The sequence below is a fragment of the Coregonus clupeaformis genome, chromosome 31 (assembly GCF_020615455.1).
Source record: "Coregonus clupeaformis isolate EN_2021a chromosome 31, ASM2061545v1, whole genome shotgun sequence".
NCBI classification, from domain to species: Eukaryota; Metazoa; Chordata; class Actinopteri; order Salmoniformes; family Salmonidae; genus Coregonus; species Coregonus clupeaformis.
In genome coordinates this window covers 8,518,328-8,542,263 of record NC_059222.1, presented here as the reverse complement: position 1 = coordinate 8,542,263, position 23,936 = coordinate 8,518,328, and the positions used below count along the sequence as shown (strand labels likewise).

The window sequence follows — 23,936 nt, the reverse complement described above, 5'->3', positions numbered from 1 at the left end:
AAAGTTGCATCCTAAGTGATAAAGTTTAGCCATTGAATTACATTTCCAGCAGCTTCAGTAGGCACACCACTGTCTGAGTTGAGCGCCACGGTGGTGCATATTATAGACTATTTAATTCCCTTCATCTGAACATCGGAGTGTCAGCAACAATCATACATTTCAGTTCAGTGCACACAGCATTTCAGCTTCCAGGAATTGTGTACAGATCCTTGCGACATGGGGCCGTGCATTATCATGCTGAAACATGAAGTGATGGCGGCGGATGAATAGCACGACAATGTGCCTCAGGATCTCATCACAGTATCTCTGTGCATTCAAATTGTCATCGATAAAATGCAATTGTGTTAATTGTTTGTAGCTTATACCTGCCCATACCATAAACCCACCGTCACCACCTCCCGAGTGGCGCAGTGGTCTATGGCACTGCATCGCAGTGCTAGCTGTGCCACTAGAGATCCTGGTTCGAATCCAGGCTCTGTCGTAGCTGGCCGCGACCGGGAGACCCATGGGGTGGCACACAATTGGCCCAGCGTCGTCCAGGGTAGGGGAGGGAATGGCCGGCAGGGATGTAGCTCAGTTGGTAGAGCATGGTGTTTGCAACGCCAGGGTTGTGGGTTCGATTCCCACGGGGGGCCAGTATGAAAAATAACATGTAAAATAATGTATGCACTAACAGTAAGTTGCTCTGGATAAGAGCGTCTGCTAAATGACTAAAATGTAAATGTATAGGGCACTCTTAAAGTTGACATCAGCAAACCGCTCACCCACACAACGGCATACACGTGGTCTGCGGTTGTGAGGCCGGTTGGATGTACTGCCAAATTCTCTAAAATGATGTTGGAGGCGGTTATGGTAGAGAAATTGACAAATTCTCTGGCAACAGCTCTGGTGGACATTCCTGCAGTCAGCATGCCAATTGCACGCTCCCTCAAAACTTGAGACATCTGTGGCATTGTGTTGTGACAAAACTGTACATTTTAGAGTGGCCTTTTATTGTCCCAAGCACAAGGTGCACCTGTGTAATGATCATGCTGTTTAAATCAGCTTCTTGATATGTCACACCTGTCAGGTGGATGGATTATCTTGGCAAAGGAAAAATGCTCACTAACAGGGATGTAAACAAATGTGTCCTGAATTTGAGAGAAATAAGCTTTTTGTGTGTATGGGACATTTCTGGGATCTTTTATTTCAGCTCATGAAACATGGGACCAACACTTTACATGTTGCGTTTATATTTTTGTTCAGTGTATTTGGGAATATATTTAATAGAACAGACATGCTTCTGTATTAGGCCTGTCATCTCCAAACCAATATAGTACTAGTGGTAACAGTATACTATCCAGGTCTGTGCCCAAACAGTTTGAGCTTCTACTTCTAAAAATCCACCTTTCCAGAAATAAATCTCTCACTGTTGCCGCTTGCTACAGACCCCCCCTCAGCCCCCAGCTGTGCCCTGGACACCATATGTGAATTGATTGCCCCCCATCTATCCTCAGAGTTCGTACTGCTTGGTGACCTAAATTGGGATATGCTTAACACCCCGGCCATCCTACAATCTAAACTAGATGCCCTCAATCTCACACAAATTATCAACGAACCTACCAGGTACAACCCTAAATCCGTAAACATGGGTACCCTCATAGATATCATCCTGACTAACTTACCCTCTAAATACACCTCCGCTGTCTTCAACCAGGATCTCAGCGATCACTGCCTTATTGCCTGCGTCCGTAACGGGTCCGCGGTCAAACGACCACCCCTCATCACTGTCAAACGCTCCCAAAAACACTTCAGCGAGCAGGCCTTCCTACCTGGCCCAGGTATCCTGGATGGATATAGATCTCATTCCGTCAGTAGAGGATGCCTGGTTGTTCTTTAAAAGTAATTTCCTCTCAATCTTAAATAGACATGCCCCATTCAAAAAATACAGAACTAAGAACAGATATAGCCCCTGGTTCTCCTCAGACTTGACTGCCCTTGACCAGCACAAAAACATCCTGTGGCGTACTGCATTAGCATCAAATAGCCCCTGCGATATGCAACTTTTCAGGGAAGTTAGGAACCAATATACACAAGCAGTTAGGAAAGCAAAGGCTAACTTTTTCAAACAGAAATTTGCATCCTGTAGCACTAACTCCAAAAAGTTTTGGGACACTGTAAAGTCCATGGAAAATAAGAGCACTTCCTCCCAGCTGCCCACTGCACTGAGGCTAGGAAACACTATCACCACCGATAAATCTACAATAATCGAGAATTTCAACAAGCATTTTGCTACGGCTGGCCATGCTTTCCACCTGGCTACCACTACCCCGGCCACCAGCTCTGCACCCTCCGCTGCAACTTGCCCATGCCCCCCCGCTTCTCCTTCACACAAATCCAGACAGCTGATGTTCTAAAAGAGCTGCAAAATCTGGACCCCTACAAATCATCTGGGCTAGACAATCTGGACCCTTTCTTTTCTAAAACTAGCCGCCGAAATTGTCGCAACCCCTATTACTAGCCTGTTCAACCTCTCTTTCGTAACGTCTGAGATCCCCAGAGATTGGAAAGCTGCCGCGGTCATCCCCCTCTTCAAAGGGGGTGACACTCTAGATCCAAACTGTTACAGACCCATATCCATCCTGCCCTGCCTTTCAAAAAGTTTTTGAAAGCCAAGTCAACAAACAGATCACCGACCATTTCGAATCCCACCGTACCTTCTCCGCTATGCAATCCGGTTTCCGAGCTGGTCATGGGTGCACTTCAGCCACGCTCAAGGTCCTAAACGATATTATAACCGCGATCGATAATAGACAGTACTGTGCAGCCGTTTTCATTGACCTGGCCAAGGCTTTCGACTGTGTCAACCACCGCATTCTTATTGGCAGACTAAATAGCCTTGGTTTCTCAAATGACTGCCTCGCCTGGTTCACCAACTACTTCTCAGATAGAGTTCAATGTGTCAAATCGGAGGGCCTGTTGTCTGGACCTATGGCAGTCTCTATGGGGGTGCCACAGGGTTCAATTCTTGGGCCGACTCTTTTCTCTGTGTATATCAATGACGCCGCTCTTGCTGCTGGTGACTCTCAGATCCACCTCTACGCAGACGACACCATTTTGTATACATCTGGCCCTTCATTGGACACTGTGTTAACAAACCTCCAAACGAGCTTCAATTCCATACAACACTCCTTCAGTAGCCTCCAACTGCTCTTAAACACTAGTAAAACTAAATGCATGCTCTTCAACCGAACGCTGCTTGCACCCGCCCACCCGACTAGAATCACTACTCTCGACGGGTCTGACCTAGAGTATGTGGACAACTACAAATATCTAGGTGTCTGGTTAGACTGTAAACTCTCCTTCCAGACTCACATTAAGAATCTCCAATCCAAAGTTAAATCTAGAATCGGTTTCCTATTTCGCAACAAAGCCTCCTTCACTCATGCTGCCAAACATGTCCTCGTAAAACTGACTATCCTACCGATCCTTGACTCTGAAGCTGGAGACACTTATCTCCCTCACTAACTTTAAGCATCAGTTGTCAGAGCACCTTACCGATCACTGCACCTGTACACAGCCCATCTGAAATTAGCCCGCCCAACTACCTCATCCCTATATTGTTATTTATTTTGCTCATTTGTACCCCAGTATCTCTATTTGCACATCATCTCTTGCACATCTATCATTCCAGTGTTAATACTAATTGTAATTATTTTGCACTATAGCCTATTTTATTGCCTTACCTCCATAACTTGCTAAATTTGCACACTGTATATTATATGTATTTCTGTTGTATTTTTGACTTTGTTTTGTTTTACCCCATATGTAACTCTGTGTTGTTGTTTTTATCGCACTGCTTTGCTTTATCTTGGCCAGGTCGCAGTTGTAAATGAGAACTTGTTCTCAACTGGTTTACCTGGTTAAATAAAGGTGAAATAAAAGATTTTAAAATTTTACAAAAACAGTAATAGCAGCAGTAGAAGTAGTACCTGTTGTGGGTCGGCCTGCTGGCGTGGGTTTTGGGGGAACTTCCTCTGGTTCTGTAGGAGCTGTTGGAGCTGCTGTGGTGAGGTGAGCTGCTGCTGCTGGGGGTTCTGCTGCTGCTGCTGGAGGAGGAGCTGGCAGGCCTGGGGGAGAGGGATAGACGACTGTAAACACCTGTTACAACACCCTAAAGAAGAGGAGGGCAGTCTGAACACAGCAGCTACAGGGAGGAGGGGTATGAACAGAGGTGGATGGTTGATAGAGCCGTAAGTTCTCAAAAGATGGAGACCGTCTAATTTTGTTAACAAATTGGTACTTCTCATAGGCCTACAGTACATTCGGAAAGTATTCAGACCTCTTCACTTTTTCCACATTTTGTTACGTTACAGCCTTATTCTAAAATTGATTTAAAAAATATAAACCCTCATCAATCTACACACAATATCCCATAATGACAACGCGAAAACAGGCAAGACATTTTTGTACATTTATTAAACCTAAAAAAACAGAAAAACCTTATTTCCATTAGTATTCAGACCCTTTGCTATGAGACTCGATATTGAGCTCAGGTGGATCCTGTTTCCATTGATCATCCTTGAGATGTTTCTACAACTTGATTGGAGTCCACATGTGGTAAATTCAATTGATTGGACATGATTTGGAAGGGCACACACTAAGGTCCCACAGTTGACAGTGCATGTCAGAGCAAAAACCAAGCCATGAAGAAATTGTCCGTAGAGCTCCGAGACAGGATTGTGTTGAGGAACAGATCTGGGGAAGGGTACCAAAAAAATTGGCCTCAATCACTCTTAAATGGAAGAAGTTTGGAATCAAAGAGACTCTTCCTAGAGCTGGCCGCCCGGCCAAATTGAGCAATCGGGGGAGAAGGGCCTTGGTCAGGGAGGTGAACAAGAACCCGATGGTTACTTTGACAGAGCTCCAGAGTTCCTCCTTCAAGAAGGACAACCATCTCTGTAGCACTCCACCAATCAGGTCTTTATGGTAGAGTGGCCAGACGGAAGCCACTCCTCAGTAAAAGGCACATGACAGCCCGCTTGGAGTTTGCCAACAGGCACCTAAAGACTCTCAGACCATGAGAAACAAGATTCTCTGGTCTGATGAAACCAAGATGGAACTCTTTGGCCTGAATGCTAAGTGTTACGTCTGTGGGAAACCAGGCACCGCTCATCACCTGGCCAATACCATCCCTACGGTGACGCATGGTGCTGTGGGGATGTTTTTCAGCGGTAGGGACTGGGAGACTAGTCAGGATCGAGGGAAAGATGAACGGAGCAAAGTACAGAGAGATCCTTGATGAAAACATGCTCCAAGGCAAAGGTTCACCTTCCAACAGGACACCGACTCTAAGCACACAGCCAAGACAACGCAGGAGTGGCTTCGGGACAAGTCTCTGAATGTCCTTGAGTGGCCCAGCCAAAGCCCGGACTTGACCCCGATCTAACATCTCTGGAGAGACCTGAAAATAGCGGTGCAGCAACGCTCCCATCCAACCTGACAGAGCTTGAGAGGATCTGCATAGAAGAATGGGAGAAACTCCCCAAATACAGGCGCGCCAAGCTTGTAGCGTCATATCCAAGAAGACTCAAGGCTGTAATTGCTGCCAAAGGTGCTTCAACAATGTACTGAGTAAAGGGTCTGAATACTTACATAAATGTGATATTTCAGTTGTTGTAAAAAATAAAATAAAAAATTGCAAACATATCTAAAAACCTGTTTTTGCTTTGTCATTATGGGGTATTGTGTGCAGATTGATGAGATAAAAAAAAAATCTATTTTAGAATAAGGCTGTAACGTAAAATGTGGAAAAAGTGAACGTGTCTGAATACTTTCAGAATATTTATATACCTTTTATATAGGTATATAAAAACATTGATGGTTCAGCCAACATGGCTTTAATCAGAACAAATCTAAGGTAAGTTTTGGTGTTCCTCAAGGCTTTGTTCTCTGACCACTACTGTGCTCATTCTAGAGTTGTATATGAGTATAGCTACTCACCAGCTGGAACTGGATGTGCGGGGGGTAGATGCTGCTCAGCATGGCGATGTGCTGGGGGGACAGCTGAGGGGGGAACACGCCCCCTCCTACACCCCCCACCCCACCCCCGACTCCACCTACGCTGGTGCTGGGAGGCGGCATCTGCTTCAGCACGGAACCTGGCACCTGGAACACGGACCATCGGTGTTACCATGGGAACGTGGAATATAAAGTATCTTCTGTCTAGCACATTCCTTCTGAAAACAGCAAATCAGTGAGTGCACTACTCATCGATTTGGTGAGGGTTTCTTCCTCCATTGAGTGTGGTCACCTAATCACTTCCATTAGCCGATGATCAAGGCAGGCTGGTGAAATAAATCACATCTCTGGAAACAACATGTTTCACAGAAAGAACTTACTAAGAAGCCAACGGACCAAACATCTATTGTTCTGAGCAGAGGTTGGGGCATATAGGAGACTGATTTACATAAGGGATATTGATCCGCAAGTCTGTTGAAAAAAGCCTTGTAAAGGTGAACGTTAAAACAACTGATTACTTCTAGAGTCTGATCAAATGTATAAAAAATATATAAAAAACTGTACCTGAGGTGACAGGAACTGATGAGGCACTTGTGCTCGTATCCCTGCGGACGGGTTTATGGGTGGCACACCGGGCTGGTGTCTGGACGGGGGCATCCCACCACCGCTGCTGCCAAACACGTTATGACCACCCTGACAAGGGAACAGATAGAGGGAGGGAGAGGGTTACAAACATGGCTGACTCTTTAACAGACATTAAGATGAGGGTGATAGGGTGGGAAATGACATTGACACAGAGGAGCTGATTTTGGGGTATTTTTTACTTGATGTTTAAAAGGGAAAATCTGTGATTGATACATACATTTTTTAAAACTTTTAAATTAATGATATGTACTCATTGATTTTTTAAGAATACAATTTATGAGGGATGGACAGTAAGATAAGTTTCTATCTACAGGGAGATGTGGTGAAGTAGCCTGGTCACAGATCTTTATGTACTTATGGAATAACAACAATAGAGTTGGCTAAAGCAGAAACAGATCTGGGACCAGGTAAATAGTGAAGCAATGAGCTGATGGTCTGATGGAGACCGAGCGACACAGCCTTACTTGTCTAGGGGGGATAGTGTGGTTGTAGAGGGGGGAGGGCTTGTAGACAGTGGGCGGAGAGTACTCCTCCCCAAGGCACCCATCCTGATTGGTGAAAGGCAAGGTCTGCTGATCGCAGTGACAGCCAATCGAAGTAGTTTCCCAATTTGGGGGAAGAAGTAGGCAAGACAGGGAAGGGACAGGAAGAAAAATATCAAAAGGAGGAGGGGTCAGGAAGAAGGACACCAAAAGAAGGTGGGGTCAGGAAGAAGGATACCAAAAGAAGGTGGGGACAGGAAGAGGATACCAAAAGAAGGTGGGGACAGGAAGAAGGATACCAAAAGAAGTGGGGGAGGGAAGAAAGAGACATAGATGAAAGTGTTAACGAGACAAGAGATACTTTGAGAACAGTCAAAGTCACACAGCAGTTGCGTCCGAAATGGAACCCTATACCCTTTAGAGTGCACTAGTTTTGGCCAATGCCTATAGGGCTCTGATCAAAAGTAGTGTACTATAAAGGGAATAGGGTGCCATTTGGGACACATCCAGAGAGCGTTGTGATGTCTGGGGTACCAACCTTGTCATAGTAAGGCCCAGGGTCGCCAGGCCCCATCTCTTTGGAACCAGGTGAACGGTAGACCATCCCTCCTCCTCCCACACCTCTCTGCCCTCCTTTACGCATCTCTCCATTGTAGTCGTTCAGGCCCATCCCTCGCTTCTCTCCTTCCATCTTCTTATCCTGAGGAAGACCAGGGGCCAAGTCCAGAGGCCGCCCACTAGGATCATCACCCTGCAAACACAGCACATATCTTCATCACTACCACCATCATAACCAACCCCAACATAACTATTGGCATGGCATCCTCATTGTAATATTTACAAAACATTTCTCACGACATACAGTATCGCAAACACAACCTATGCGTGCCCACACAGTGGATGTCTATGGGCTCTAAACCTTGTATTTTCTCTGAAACTTACCAGGAGCCCCATGTTGGAGAACTGTTTGTTCATGGGGTTCATCCAGGAGTCTCCTCCTCCACTCTTCAGGGGAGCCTGAGAGACAAACATACAGATATAACATTTCTGGCAGTAGGTTTTTTTCTGGAACAACCATTATGAAACAAGAAGCCAAGGTCTCAATCCAACTCCTCTCAAGTATCTGAATGAGGCAACAACCATACAAAATATAACCAAACCCATTGTGGATGCTGTCCTACCTTGCTGTTGGGCTTCTTGCCCCCGTGACCTTGGCCCCAGCCCCCACTGTTGTAGGAAGAGCTGCTGCCCTGGGACCCAATGCTGTTCCACACCCCTGCTCCTCCCTCCTCCTCCTCTTCCTCCCAGCTGGAGTGACGCGAGGCAGCCACCGAGCCCTGGTCTCCCTCACCCCAGCCTCCTTCTTGCATAGACTTTGAACCTGCTAGGGAAATAACAATGAGTAGCATTATTACACCAATAATATGCTATGTGTTACAATGACACTGCAAATCTTTGACTGTGTCCAGATTTTTGGGAGACATTTTGTAAACTAACTCTGTCTCTACCATATATGGTTCAACAGTTACAGAAGATTTACTCTGAAGATTTAGCATGATTAGAGTGAATATAATATTATTACGGCCATGGTCAAAAGTGGTCGCTGCGCACTAGAACTCGGTCACTGCTCCGTGGTCAGAACGGCACTAACTTCAAACGTCAACTGACAAGCTAGCGGCTGCAGGTTTGTGTGATAACATGGACTTTTTCTAAATGAAATCCTCAGAATACAATTTTTTTTTTGCATACACATATACAGTGCATTCGGAAAGTATTCAGACCCCTTGACTTTTTCCACATTGTTACGGTAAAGCCTTATTCGAAAATTGATTAAATAAAAAAATGTCCTCATCAATCTACACACAATACCCCATAATGACAAAGTGAAAACAGGTTTTTAGAAATATTTGCAAATGTATTAAACCTAAAAGAAATATAAGTATTCAGACCCTTTGCTATGAGACTCAAAATTGAGCTCAGGTGCATCCTGTTTCCATTGATCATCCTTGGGATGTTTCTACAACTTGATTGGAGTACACCTGTGGTAAATTCAATTGATTGGACATGATTTGGAAAGGCACACACCTGTCTAAGGTCCCACAGTTGTCAGTGCATGTCAGAGCAAAAACCAAGCCATGAGGTTGAATGAATTGTCCGTAGAGCTCCGAGACAGGATTGTGACAAGGCACAGATCTAGGGAAGGGTACCAACAAAATTGACCTCAATCACTCTTAAATGGAAGAAGTTTGGAACCACCAAGACTCTTCCTAGAGCTGGCTGCCCGGCCAAACTGAGCAATCGGGGGAGAAGGGCCTTGGTCAGGGAGGTGATCAAGAACCCGATGGTCACTTTGACAGCGCTCCAGAGTACCTCTGTGGAGATGGGAGAATCTTCCAGAAGGACAACCATCTCTGCAGCACTCCACCAATCAGGCCTTTATGGTAGAGTGGCCAGACGGAAGCCACTCCTCAGTAAAAAGGCACATGACAGCCCGCTTGGAGTTTGCCAAAAGGCACCTAAAGGATGCAGACCATGAGAAACAAGATTCGCTGGTCTTATGAAACCAAGATTGAACTCTTTGGCCTGAATGCCAAGTGTCAAGTCTGGAGCAAACCTGGCACCATCCCTACGGTGAAGCATGGTGGTGGCAGCATCATGCTGTGGGGATGTTTTTCAGGGGCAGGGACTGGGAGACTAGTCAGGATCGAGGGAAAGATGAACGGAGCAAAGTACAGAGATAACCTTGATGAAAACCTGCTCCAGAGCAATTAAGACCTCAGACTGGGGCAAAGGTTCACCTTCCAACAGGACAACGACCCTGAGCACACAGCCAAGACAACGCAGGAGTGGCTTCGGGACAAGTCTCTGAATGTCCTTGAGTGGCCCAGCCAGAGCCCGGACTTGAACCCGATCTAACATCTCTGGAGACCTGAAAATAGCGGTGCAGCAACGCTCCCATCCAACCTGACAGAGCTTGGGAGGATCTGCAGAGGAGAATGGGAGAAACTACCCAAATACAGGTGTGCCAAGCTTGTAGCGTCATACCCAAGAAGTCTCGAGGCTGTAGTCGCTGCCAAAGATGCTTCAACAAAGTACTGAGTAAAGGGTCTGAATACTTATGTAAACGTGATATTTCCGTTTTTTTGTTGTTATTAATTTGCAAAAACGTCTACAAACCTGTTTTTGCTTTGTCATTATGGGGTATTGTGTGTAGATTGATGAGGGGAAAAAACTATTTAATCCATTTCAGAATAAGGCCGTAACGTAACAAAATGTGGGAATAGTCAAGGGGTCTGAATACTCTCTGAATGCACTGTTCCTAGTCAGACATCGTCAGGTCTTTTTGAGGCGTTACAGTAGTTCGTTCCCTTACCAGATTTGATGGGATTGGGTGAGGGGTTTCCCCAGCCAGAGGTGTTCTTACCAGGGTCCTCCCCAGGGTCTCCCCAGCCGGTGGGGGTCTCAGTGGGCTTCCCCCAGGCTGCGGTGCCGTTGTCCACCGGGGGGTCTGAGGGAGAGCCACCATCCCAGCCAGACGATGGAGCTACACACACAGGCAGGCATAGGGATGTATCCATCAGTGATAGTGGTTTGTTTGATTTATGTACTGTGCTCTATAGGTTTCTGGGAAAAGATTGATTTCTACAAGGCTTATCCATTATGTCTTTAACATCAAATCCTTCCTTCCACTCCACATGTCTATAAGATAGGTAATAGGCCTAATCTTATATTCAAAAATCAATGCGAACAGCCCAGCATCATAAAGTATAGCACATTAGCCTAACAGCTAGTCTCTTACCCATCCCTGGAGCTTTCCCAGGTCCAGGTCCATGGCTAGGGTTGATGTCCCTGCCTCCCATCCCAGTGGGCTGCCTCCCAGGCCCAGGCTGCTGCTGTAGAGCTGGAGGCCCCTGCTGCTGCTGCTGTTGGGGCGGTGGTCCTGGTCCTTGGCCGTGCATTGGCAGCTGCTGACCAGCTGGAGCGCCGTTCTTCTCCCACAGGTTGACAGCCTTGTTATTAAACTGGCTGGGGTCTCCCCAAGCCGACGTCCCATCGTCAATGTCCATCTTCCTGCTAATGAATTGTGGTGAAGGTTCCTCCCACCCGCTGGACTCCGGCCCCTCTCCTCCCTTAGGACCGCTGGGGATGGGTCCGGCCGTCCAGCCGGAGCTGCTTTGGTTCTGGGCCTGGGGGCCCGATGGTCTCCCCCAGCCCCCTCCTCCTTGTATGTCCCCTGGGTCCAGCGCTTGCTGCGGTAGCGGCTGCTGTGATTGTTGCTGCTGCTTTTGTGCCATGGGGCCTTTCAGAGAGGCCGTCTGGCTGTTTGGCATCTGTGACGGGTGCATTTTCCCACCCCCCCAACGTCCCTGGTGGGGTTTGGAGCCCCCCATGTCCACACCTGCCCCTCCTCCACCCGTACCTCCTGTCCCCCAGGCTCTCCTCGGGGCTCCCTCGTCCCAGCTACCCCACGTACCGATTTCTGAGTCTCCCCCACCTCCTTTCCTATCCTCTCCCCATCCTCCACTGCTTGATTTGGCCTCTCGCTCTCCCCAGTCCCCCCCACCCCTCTCCCTCTGTCCACCACACCCTCCTCCATCCCTCCCCATCTCCTTCCATCCTCCTCCTGTCCCTTTCTCCTCCTGGCTGCCTCCCCAGCCACCTCCACCTTGGTTACCCTGTTGTCCATTATCGGCCCACCCTCCTCCTCCACCACCTCTACTGCGTTCCCTTCCTCCACCCCACTCTGACCCTTCGTTCCCCCATCCTTTTACTTGGCTCTCCCCTGGTCCTACCCCACCCCAGCATCCTGTAGGCTTCCCCTGGCCTGGTCCAAGGCCTCCTCCTCCTCCTCCCATACCTGCTCCAGTGGTCATTGACCCCGATTGTGTGACACCAGAAGGATTCCTCATGTTGGATCCCGGGTGAGGTGGTCCTCGGTTGGGTAGGGAGTTGCTGCAACTGCTGCTGCTGTTACCACCACTCTCCCAGCCCTCCCCAGAGCTACCAGAGGTCCCCAGGGAAGGGTTGGAGTTCAGGTTGGGAACTGAGCCAGGGAGAAGGGAAGGAGAATCAGTAGTTGAAGCAGAGCCAGTGGAGTATTGAGAAGACGGACCAATGGGAGGTGAAGAGTTTTTGGATGAAGCAATCGACCCAGAACCTCCTTTTCCTGGTTCTAGGTCCCAGGCCACGTTCTGTCTGATCTGGGTCTGGCCCCAGCCCGTGTTGGAGAGGACGCGCGGGTCCAGGTCATTGCGGCTGAGCATTGCCTGTAAGGCCACTTCAGGGTTGGGTGGTGGGGGATGGGAATACCGGTGGTGGCCGTACCCGTGGTGTTGATTGTGATTGCCGCCGCCTCCACCTCTGGAGTTTCCCCCACCGCTGGATGAAGCATTACCTCCTCTTCCGCCCTGGCCTCCCCCCCACTCCCCTGTGTCCCCCCCTGCCCCTCCGTCCCCCCCTCCAACTCCCTTCTGATTGTCCCAAGCTCTTGTCGTAGTGGTGGATGATTTGGGAGAGGAAGAGGCAGCAGGGGGGTTGCCGATGCTGCCCCCACTGCTGCTGCTGCTACTGCTACGGCCGCCGACACCACCAGCCTCCCCTCCTGGATTTCCACCTCCACCCATCCCACCTGAATGACCTCCCCAGTCTCCAACTGAAGAGCCTTGCTCTCCTCCTCCTCCCCACCCTCCCTGAGATACCCCGGGGGTCTGAGTGTTACCCCCACTTCCAGCACCCCAGGCTTTCCCTCCATTACCCCCATGAGCGCTGTACCCCCACCGCGAGCCTCCACCACCCTCAGCAGTTCCCCCTTCCCAACCATCAGTCCTTGAGGCACCCGTTTTGGAGTTAGCAGCGGGGAAAGGCTGGCCTCTCCATGAGGAGGAAGAGGTTTGGGAAGCAGAGAGGTTGTCTCCCCCGTTGCCTCCTACCCCACAGTCTATATCGGCTCCCTCCCCTGTCCCCGCATTTTTTGGTCCCGCTCCGGACTCCAGCGCCGCTCCGCCCCACCCCCCGTCCGTTGGGTGCTCTCTGTCTCTGGATTGCATTTGGTGAAGTTGGTGCTGATGAGCGGATTGATTCACAGCTAGAGGTGGGTTCCCCAGGGCTGGGGGAGGGTTGTTGGCAGACAGAGACCCAGCCTGGCTCTGGAGGGAAGAGGGGGGGGCACCCTCAGAGGAAGCTGCCCCAGCTCCATCCTGCTGCACTAGGGCAGGCCAGGCGGAAGGATTGGCATTTGGGTTGAAGTTGGCACCAGGGATCCCCGCACTGCCACCAAGGGAGCCATCAGGGCCCACTGGGAGAGGGGAGGATTTGGGAATGGTGGGCAATGACACCCCTGGGGCTGCATTCACTCCTACAGGACATTGTGAGGCAGCAGACCCCCACACCACACTGCCGGACAGCATACATTCATTGGACATTGAGAAAGAGGAAGTGGGTGAAGGACTGCCAGGATCGCCACCTTTCCATGAGGCACAGCTGTTCTGCATTCCACCACCGCCCTCCCCCGACGACTCACTACCGCTTCCTGGCCCTAGAGCTCCACCTCCCACTGCTCCGCTCCCGTCGCCAGTGGCGATGCTAGGCCACTCCTCCAGGTCCGAGCCGTCCACGATGACCTTCTCCCTGCCCTGAGAGGAGGGCAGGCTGCCAGAGCCCGCCCCCCACGTGGAATTTGCATAATTTGAAGAAGAAGAAGCAGCGATTGACGATGAGGAGGATGATGAGGTGAGGGGCAGTGAGGGCGCAGCTGGACCCACATAGCCTGGACTGGAATCTGGACGGGAAACAACATAAAGACACATGATTAATGCCTAAATGGAAGGTTAAAGTAGACACACACATTGACTGCCGCCCAATCTTTACGGACTTGGACACAGAAAAAACAGATTGTTTTCCCCAAAACATTCTACCAAGACAAAGAAGGGAAAGTGGGATGCACTTCTAAAGTATTCAAACAGAGCCTAACTTTGCATGATGCTCCATTTCAACTCCTGCCAGACACCCACCTGAGGCAGCAGCCATGGTTGGATTAGGGCCGTCTCCCCCTCCTGCCCCAGTGCCTCCCCCCAGTAGCATGGAGGACAGCGGCGGCTGGCCCCTCTTCAGTAGCACTTTGTGGTCTTGCTGGCAGCGGAATCGCGGGGGCACTTCGCGGGGCATGTAGCGCTGGGGGGCCTGGGTGCCTGCTGCGGGGGGCTGTCCGTTGGCCACCGCCGGCCGCTTCGCATTGTTCCCGCCCTGAGGGGGGGCGCCGCCTGCAGCCGCGGTGGCAGGGGAGGAGGATGCCGAGGGGGTGGGTCCAGGGCTGGGGGAAGCAGAGCTGGGGGCGGCAGGAGACTGGGTGGACAAGGGCTTGGTCAATTCTGGCACTGCATGGTGAAGGAGAAGGGGGAAAAGTCAGTAAGGAGTATAAAGGTCATTTAGCATAAAAATTGTGATATGAAATTAAAAGAAAATGTCCTAATGGATAACAAAGCATTGTATATAGCTATCATCATCGTTTGAAATAAGAGGCAAATAGCCACATGCATCTAACCAATAGACCAGACTTGGTTAAAATACATGCGTATTTCAAATAATGTGGCCAAATATACTACTTTATTTTAAGTATCTGAAAGTATTTTCAAATAATTTCCTATAAATAGTATGGCTTGGGCCATTTAGCGGGGTATTTGGAAATATCCACGGGATGGGTTTTCAATACCGTTGAAACTATTTCAGATTTTTTATACAGTACCAGTCAAAGGTTTGGACACACCTACTCATTCAAGGGCTTTCTTTTATTTTTTACATTGTAGAATAATAGTGAAGACATCAAAACTATGAAATAACACATATGGAATCATATAGTAACCAAAAACATGTTAAACAAATCTAAATATATTTTATATTTGAGATTCTTCAAATAGCCACCCTTTGCCTTGATGACAGCTTTGCACACTCTTGGCATTCTCTCAACCAGCTTCATGAGGTAGTCACCTGGAATGCATTTCAATTAACAGGTGTGCCTTCTTAAAATTTAAATTTGTGGAATTTATTTCCTTCTTAATGCGTTTGAGCCAATCAGTTGTGTTGTGACAATGTAGGGGGGTATACAGAAGATAGCCCTATTTGGTAAAAGACCAAGTCCATATTATGGCAAGAACAGCTCAAATAAGCAAAGAGAAACGACAGTCCATTACTTTAAGACAAGCGCTATGATGACTGGCTCTCATGAGGACTGCCACAGGAATGGAAGACCCAGAGTTACCTCTACTGCAGAGGATACATTCATTAGTTACCAGCCTCAGAAATTGCAGCCCAAATATATGCTTCACAGAGTTCAAGTAACAGACACATCTCAACATCAACTGTTCAGAGGGGACTGTGTGAATCAGGCATTCATGGTCGAATTGCTGCAAAGAAACCACTACTAAAGGACAACAATAATAAGAAGAGACCTGCTTGGGCCAAGAAACACGAGCAATAGACATTAGACCGGAGGAAATTTGTCCTTTGGTCTGGAGTCCAAACTGGAGATTTTTGGTTCCAACCGCTGTGTCATTGTGATACGCGGTGTGGGTGAACGGATGATCTCCGCATGTGTAGTTCCCACCGTAAAGCATGGAGGAGGTGTTATGGTGTGGGGGTGCTTTGCTGGTGACACTGATTTATTTAGAATTCAAGGCACACTTAACCAGCATGGCTACCACAGCATTTTGCAGCGATACGCCATCCCATCTGGTTTGGGCTTAGTGGGACTATCATTTGTTTTTCAACAGGACAATGACCCAACACACCTCCAGGCTGTGTAAGGGCTATTTTACCAAGAAGGAGAGTGAAGGAGTGCTGCATCACATGACCTGGCCTCCACAATCCCCCGACCTCAACCCAATTGAGATGGTTTGGGATGAGTCAGATGGCAGAGTGAATGAAAAGCAGCCAACAAGTGCTCAGCATATGTGGGAACTCCTTCAAGACTGTTGGAAAACCATTCCAGGTGAATCTGGTTGAGAGAATGCCAAGAGTGTGCAAAGCTGTCATCAAGGCAAAGGGTGGCTATTTGAAGAATCTCAAATATAAAATATATTTTGATTTGTTTAACACTTTTTTGGTTAATACATGATTCCATGTGTTATTTCATAGTTTTGATGTCTTCACTATTATTCTACAATGTAAAAAATAGTTTAAAAAAAAGAAAAACCCTTGAATGAGTAGGTGTGTCCAAACTTTTGACTGGTACTGTAAATCTGAATATTTGTAGCTACTTTAAGTAAATAACTGCAATTAACTTGTGCAATACGTTAGGAGATAAAGCAGACTGCGTTCTTCATTTCACCCTTCACATTATTTTTCATTTTGAAGCTTACGGGTAGTCCCCAGTCACATGGTGTATGTTTTCTTTATTTCTTGTCATTTTTACCCCCCTTTTCTCCCCAATTTCGTGATTACGATCTTGTCTCATCGCTGCAACTTCCCAACGGGCTTGGGAGAGTCGAAGGTCGAGTCATGCATCCTCCGAAACATGACCCGCCAAACCACGCCTCTTAACACCCGCTTGCTTAACCCGGAAGCCAGCTGCACCAATGTGTCAGAGGAAACACTGTTCAACTGAAGACCGAAGTCAGCCTGCTGGCGCCAGGCCCGCAACTAGGAGTCGCTAGAGCGCAATGAGCCAAGTAAAGCCCCCCCGGCCAAACCCTCCCCTAACCCGGACAACGCTGGGCCAATTGTGCGCCGCCCTACGGGACACCCGGTCAAGGCTGGTAATGACACAGCCTGGGATCGAATGGGTGACGCCGCTTAGACCGCTGCGGCACTCGGGAGGCCAACATGGTGTATGTTTTCAAGCACATAACGACGAGAGACCGTTGACTGCTGTGCAGCACGCGCCAGGAAATCTAGTTACAGTATGGGAATTATAACTTAATGTTTGCCAGCTAGATATCTTATAACTAAGTTAACTGTCTAAAATGCTCTGCAGTTGAACATTTGGTTTGCTAATTTAGTAGCTAGTTATCTAGCTAAGTGGTTAGCTTCTTGCAAAATCAAGACAGTCTTGGTAACAGCAGAGAATCCCCTCCTGGATCAAGAGCCTTGCCGTCTAATAATTGCTTTGTGCGTGCAGCAAACTGAGAGTAGTAATTTTGAGTTATTTGTATAACTTTAAGAGCTGGGATGTCTGTCCTGCAAATAGTTTGTCAGAGACTGTATAACATTTTGCAATGCGTTCATTAGCATTTAGCTAGCATTCACAACGGGATTTTACATGTACTTGTTAGCATTGCTAACCTTCGGATTAGAGCCTCAGTGGGGTTCGAAAAGAGCGCCTCTTGTGTTCAGTGCCAGTATTACCGAATATCCTGGGATGTCACAAGGTTAGTATGACAATTTGGATACCGCCCAAGTCTAATTTGAAACTATTTTCTACTTGTTTCCCAATACATTTAAAATAAACCTAGGGCACATCAGACCTGAGTTGAAATGCATGGAGTATTTCAATATTTGTATTTGAGTATTTTCAAATGCATGTCAATATTTTCCAAATGTATTCCCTAATATATTCCAATATTCAGTTACTTGTGAGAAGGGTGGAAGAGGGAAAGAAACTGTGCTCTTGATCTGATGGATAGTGTGTCACTGGTGTGACAAAGCACAAAGCCAACCGCATAAACAAACAAAGCTCGGACACCCAGAACTAAAATCTTGCGTAATTGCGTCAGATGCTTGATTAAGTTCTGGTGGGAGACATATTAGAAAATGTACTAAAGAGACTAGCGAAGTCTCCATCCCTCCAAACAGAAACTCAGCCAGTTTAGGGCAAGTCTATGGACCAAATGTCCCCTCCCCTTCCGAAAATTAAAAAGATGCGAGCACTTGCGAAATCGTGATTTCACGGACAACAGTACTAAATCCTTGTTAGTTGTTGCAAAAAAATTGCTAGCGTTGAGAACGACAAAACCGGCACGAGCAGACCGAGAAACAGGTGGGGCCTTGTGAACTTAGCAACCAGGTGAATCTAGCAGAGGACACAAAGACACTGCTCACCTTTGTTTTTTTGCTCTGCAACCTGAAAAAAGACAAATGTACATCAGATGCCATATATGGTGATATTCATTCAAGTGAAAGCCAAACAGCACTGTATGAATGGCAAAGGTGGCCAATGAAAGACAGTAAAATATGTGTGGCAGTGGCACTGACTGGTTGGAAGAGTACTGTGGTCTGGACAGAGTGCCAGGCATAACAACACTAATCAACTATCAATTCTTCATTACATTTAATTTCTTGAGACTTGTTGTGTGTATTTCATACAACTTTGCAATATTGAATATGCCCCAGCTGGCCAGGTCATCACAACTTGGTGATATCATGTAGTCTATAATCTGGTTAATCAGAGTACTATTGTGTCATAACTTAAGTTCTAAGAAAAATGATAAGACTGCAACAATTTAAACTCAGCATCACTCAGGGCAAAGTTGTATGTTGGCGTGGAAATACATCTTTACCTTCTGAGAGGCTTCCCTTTTCCTTTTGTCGTCTTTCTTCCTTTTCTTGTCTTCCATGAACTACTGTTCCCTTTCCTGATACTCCTTTCTGTGGCAGAGAGGAAATAGAAGAAAAACATTATAAACCACAAACCAGTGCAACTTTCCTTAGAACAATCAGTATTCTGGCGTGATCCACAATGATTTACAGCCTAGGGCTCAGAAGATTTTTTGGCAGGTGCTGTACTGTTCATAGGGTAATTATCCACATAATAAACCTGCAGGAAATTTCAGGCTTATCCTCCCCTCCAAGCCTTGTGAGTTAGCCATTAAAAGGATGGAGTGTTCAGTTCTTGTCCTAAGCTTCGAATGCTAAAGGCCCAGTCCTGTTGACAAGGGAGGGACACACTTTCTAATGCCATGTTTTCAAACATATGACTTTATGCTAGCTAGCCTATAACAGCAGTGTAAGGGTTCTGAAGTCTGGCTGCCTTGACACACAAATAAAAATTCAGGTACTGTTTCCAAAAGGTCAGATATACTAAACATGTTGCTATTTAGCTTAAGGAACCCATAAGAAAGCATTCAAATAAAAAACGGTGCTTGTACATCACAAATAGACATGAACTGCCACCACACTCATTGTTGATAAGAGTCAAGGTGACACATTATCATGGACACAATGCTCTGCAAATGACCTGTAAAGCCAACGAAACTGATCATGATGCGAGTCAGCAGCTGTTTGGCCCTTCTTTCTCAGTGACATAGTTAACGTTAGAGCCTATGGGGGGCCCACTGTGAGCCACGGGCCACAGTTGTCATGATTTCGGGAGCTCGAGGTACAGAGTCAGACTTATTTAGCTAGTTACGTTAGCTGCAACAGCTGTCCTTCATGCACGCATGTAACATTTCGTGTATGGGAATAAGCAACATAGCTAGCTAGCTATACAAGTATGAAGGTGCAACAGTTATTACAATATAACTAAATATAACTAGCTAATGCTAAGCCCCGGTGGTGGCCATTCAGAAACAGTGGCTAACATCCAAAACGCTGCATGTCAATGCATGTTAGCCATCGTTATGAAACTATGGCGGGCTAAAAATGTACACGACACGGACAACAGGCTCAGATCACGAAACCGAGTAGTTAACTAGCTAACGTTATCTATCCACACAACACAGGTAGTTCGCTAGCTAACGGTAAATGTACCAACATCTTCATAGTTTAGTGCACGCGAGGTCTTGCACCGACCAAGCAAGGTAAAAGAGATGTAGCTAGCTAGCTGCTGTGTCGACCAACTACACACCTTGTAACGGATAGTTGCTAAACTAACTAGCTAACACCACCATCTTCATTTTTAAAAAATACAAGTATGCCAGCATTATTTACTGCAAGATTACTACCCAGACTCCGGATTTATCTTGCTACATTAGTCCGCTCGTGACTGAAGTAACGTTAAGCGTCAGGAGAACTTCTCCAGATGCTCACTCGCGCGACGACATCCATTCTGTAGCATGCTAGCTAGTCATATTTTAGCACCGATGTCGACAGAAAACTGCTGCGTTGCAAGACTGTTAGCAATAGCCTCTTATTTATGGAATATGCATTCATTGCAAAATATGCACACGATGCATCTAACCAACAACTTTACAAATATTAACGAAGATATACTCACCTCAGGAATCACATATGAAATAGAGCTAGCTAACTAAAGCTACGATTATTTCCTCTTTCATCTGTGGCTAAAGTGCTTCAGTGCGAAATCCTAGTTTTTTTGGCATTCGAGGCTACTTGAAAATCAACAGCCCCTAAACGAATAGTGAAGTAACGTTATGTGGCTAACAAAGAAATATACTCGTTGGTGCTCTTGATTTCTAAGTAAGTACTATGATATTGTACATCTAGCTAATGTGCACAATAAATCGTTTTTAAAGCGCTGGAAAGTCAGTTGGTTGACGGTCGGCCATTTTGCAGCTATGAATCGAATGTCTTGCCCACTGAGTTCTATGGTCTCGCCAGCAGCAAGCTCTCTGACGGGAGTGTGGGGGTGAGGGCGATTTTTGTCCTTCAATTAGACAACTGTGGAGTTAGTTTCATACACCATCATTACCATTAGACAAGAAGTCCTTCGGCAAATAAAATACCTGTTTTAATCAATGTCATGGGTTGATCAAGTATGGACACTGGCAACATCTCACATTGTGTAAATCCAATTTGTAAGTCGCTCCGGATAAGAGTGTCTGCTAAATGACTTAAATGTAAATGTAAATTGTGTGCTGCTAAGGGCTGTCTTTGTAATGACGTCGTATTTCAAAAATGTCTGACATAAAAATGATACAATGTTTTAATTTCATGGATTTGGAATTCTAACTGAAACGTCTAGATGCCCCCCATATTATTTAGAGGCATTGATTGTAATACACTTGTTTTTTTTAAAGTGCTGCAGTATTGACTAAAGCCCTGAGAGTGGCGCAAGACTTCACCACACAACAAATTTCTTGCTTATTTCCTCTCCCGAATAATCTGCTCCTTTGCTGTCTGTCTGTCTGCGAGGCGTTTGTGTTCCTGTGTGTTGAACTTGTCAGGGATACAGTATTTTCGTTGCAACAGTGGTGAAATACTCGTTTGAACAGACTACAACTATATTTCAAATGTAGAGTTGTCTTCTTTAATTACTTGAATGCTGTCTTCGACTTATTTTTTGTATTTCAAGAAAGAGAGAAGCAAGGAAAAGGAAATCAGAAGGAGTGATGGATGGAGAAAAGGTTTGAGCAGGTGAACCCACAGAAGACAGGCCAGAGGAAAGAAGGGCCAGGGAAAGTCAGGGACATGCAAAAAAACAAGTATACTGAACAAAAATCTAAACGCAACATGCAACAATTTCAACGGTTTTACTGAGTTACAGTTCATATAACGAAATCAGTCAATTGAAATAAATCAAATAGGCCCTAATCAATGTATTTCACATGACTGGGCATGGTTGCAGCCATGGTTGGGCCTGGGAGGGCATAGGCCCACCCACTTGGGAACCAGGCCCACCAACTGGGGAGCCAGGCCCAGCCAATCAGAATGAGTTTTTCCCCACAAAAGGTCTTTATTACAGACAGAAATACTCCTCAGTTTCATCAGCTGCCCGGGTGGCTGGTCTCAAACGACCCCACAGGTGAAGAAACCAGATGTGGAGGTCCTGGGCTGGCATGGTTACACATGGTCTGCGGTTGTGAGGCCGGTTGGACGTACTGCCAAATTCTCTAAAACGATGTTGGAGGTGGCTTATGGTAGAGAAATGGACATTCAATTCTCAGCTCTACTGGACATTCCTGCAGTCAACATGCCAATTGCACGCTCCCTCAAAACTTGAGACATCTGTGTTATTGTGTTGTGTGACAAAACTGCACATTTTAGAGTGGCATTGTATTGTCCCCAGCACAAGTTGCACCTGTGTAATGATCATGCTGTTTAATAAGCTTCTTGATATGCCACACCTGTCAGGTGGATGGATTATCTTGGCAAAGGAGAAATGCTAACTGACAGGGATGTAAACAAACGTGTGCACAACATTTTAGAGAAATACGTTTTTTGTGCGTATGGAACATTTCTGGGATCTTTTATTTCAGAAAATGAAACACGGATCAAAAATTTTACATGATGCGTTTATATTTTTGTTCAGTTCAGGAGCGCATGTATCCTCCCACGGGGGGCCAGTATGAAAACTAAAAAAATTATGTATGCACTCACTAACTGTAAGTCGCTCTGGATAAGAGCGTCTGCTAAATGACTAAATTTATTTATTTATTTTTATCACCATATCAGGTTGGTAACTGGGCATTGAGGACCATTGAGGTTGGTAAAATGCCCCATGAGGACCAGCATGTGAAGTTCATAGGAGCATATCAAAATTAGGTGTCAAATTAAAGCAAAGAGTCTATATTTTTCAGAAATGAAGGCATAGATACATTTTTCAACCATTTTCCATTTGAAAAATGTGGCATAAGTAAAGGCTTTGATTTCTGGTAAAACAGATGGAAATTGGGTCTTCTAAAACATCTACCAGAAAAAGTATTAAAAGGTACAGTGAGGGAAAAAAGGATTTGATCCCCTGCTGATTTTTCCACTGACAAAGACATGATCAGTCTATAATTTTAATGGTAGGTTTATTTGAACAGTGAGAGACAGAATAACAACAAAAAAATCCAGAAAATCGCATGTCAAAAATGTTATAAATTGATTTGCATTTTAATGAGGGAAATAAGTATTTGACCCCTCTGCAAAACATGACTTAGTACTTGGTGGCAAAACCCTTGTTGGCAATCACAGAGGTCAGACGCTCCTCTTTGCAGATCTTCTCCAAGTCATTAAGGTTTCGAGGCTGACGTTTGGCAACTCGTACCTTCAGCTCCCTCCACAGATTTTCTATGGGATTAAAGTCTGGAGACTGGCTAGGCCACTCCAGGACCTTAATGTGCTTCTTCTTGAGCCACTCCTTTTTTGCCTTAGCCGTGTGTTTTGGGTCATTGTCATGCTGGAATACCCATCCACGACCCATTTTCAATGCCCTGGCCGAGGGAAGGAGGTTCTCACCCAAGATTTGACGGTATATGGCCCCGTCCATCGTCCCTTTGATGCGGTGAAGTTGCCCTGTCCCCTTAGCAGAAAAACACCCCCAAAGCATAATGTTTCCACCTCCATGTTTGACGTTGGGGATGGTGTTCTTGGGGTCATAGGCAGAATTCCTCCTCCTCCAAACACGGCGAGTTGAGTTGATGCCAAAGAGCTCGATTTTGGTCTCATCTGACCACAAATCTTTCACCCAGTTCTCCCCTGAATCATTCAGATGTTCATTGGCAAACTTCAGATGGCCCTGTATATGTGCTTTTTTGAGCAGGGGGACCTTGTGGGCGCTGCAGGATTTCAGTCCTTCACGGCGTAGTGTGATACCAATTGTTTTCTTGGTGACTATGGTCCCAGCTGCCTTGAGATCATTGACAAGATCCTCCCGTGTAGTTCTGGGCTGATTCCTCACCGTTCTCATGATCATTGCAACTCCACGAGGTGAGATCTTGCATGGAGCCCCAGGCCGAGGGAGATTGACAGTACTTTTGTGTTTCTTCCATTTGCAAATAATCGCACCAACTGTTGTCACCTTCTCACCAAGCTGCTTGGCGATGGTCTTGTAGCCCATTCCAGCCTTGTGTAGGTCTACAATCTTGTCCCTGACATCCTTGGAGAGCTCTTTGGTCTTGGCCATGGTGGAGAGTTTGGAATCTGATTGATTGATTGCTTCTGTGGACAGGTGTCTTTTATACAGGTAACAAGCTGAGATTAGGAGCACTCCCTTTA

At 46.5% G+C, this 23,936-nt stretch overlaps 1 protein-coding gene across 7 annotated transcripts in view; it reads right to left on the bottom strand.

Annotated features, from left to right (window-relative positions):
* tnrc6ba (trinucleotide repeat containing adaptor 6Ba) overlaps positions 1-20,605 on the bottom strand; it is a 29,587-nt gene extending 8,982 nt beyond the window's left edge. For 2 of the 7 annotated variants that reach the window (XM_041858791.2, XM_045209767.1), the window contains exons 1-13: positions 20,272-20,605; positions 18,617-18,704; positions 18,159-18,180; positions 14,138-14,500; positions 10,927-13,905; positions 10,501-10,671; positions 8,309-8,511; positions 8,070-8,144; positions 7,666-7,878; positions 7,110-7,217; positions 6,565-6,693; positions 5,983-6,147; positions 3,972-4,130 (exon numbers count right to left, since the gene is read on the bottom strand). In XM_041858791.2, the coding sequence (XP_041714725.2) occupies positions 3,972-4,130; positions 5,983-6,147; positions 6,565-6,693; positions 7,110-7,217; positions 7,666-7,878; positions 8,070-8,144; positions 8,309-8,511; positions 10,501-10,671; positions 10,927-13,905; positions 14,138-14,500; positions 18,159-18,180; positions 18,617-18,673 (4,644 nt within the window). In that variant the 5' untranslated portion in view covers positions 18,674-18,704; positions 20,272-20,605. Of the gene's footprint in view, positions 1-3,971; positions 4,131-5,982; positions 6,148-6,564; positions 6,694-7,109; positions 7,218-7,665; positions 7,879-8,069; positions 8,145-8,308; positions 8,512-10,500; positions 10,672-10,926; positions 13,906-14,137; positions 14,501-18,158; positions 18,181-18,616; positions 18,705-20,271 lie in introns of those variants that run through there. The other 5 variants (XM_045209770.1, XM_045209768.1, XM_045209769.1 and 2 more) reach the window with 5 other exon arrangements.
* Positions 20,606-23,936: the final 3,331 nt, after the last annotated feature.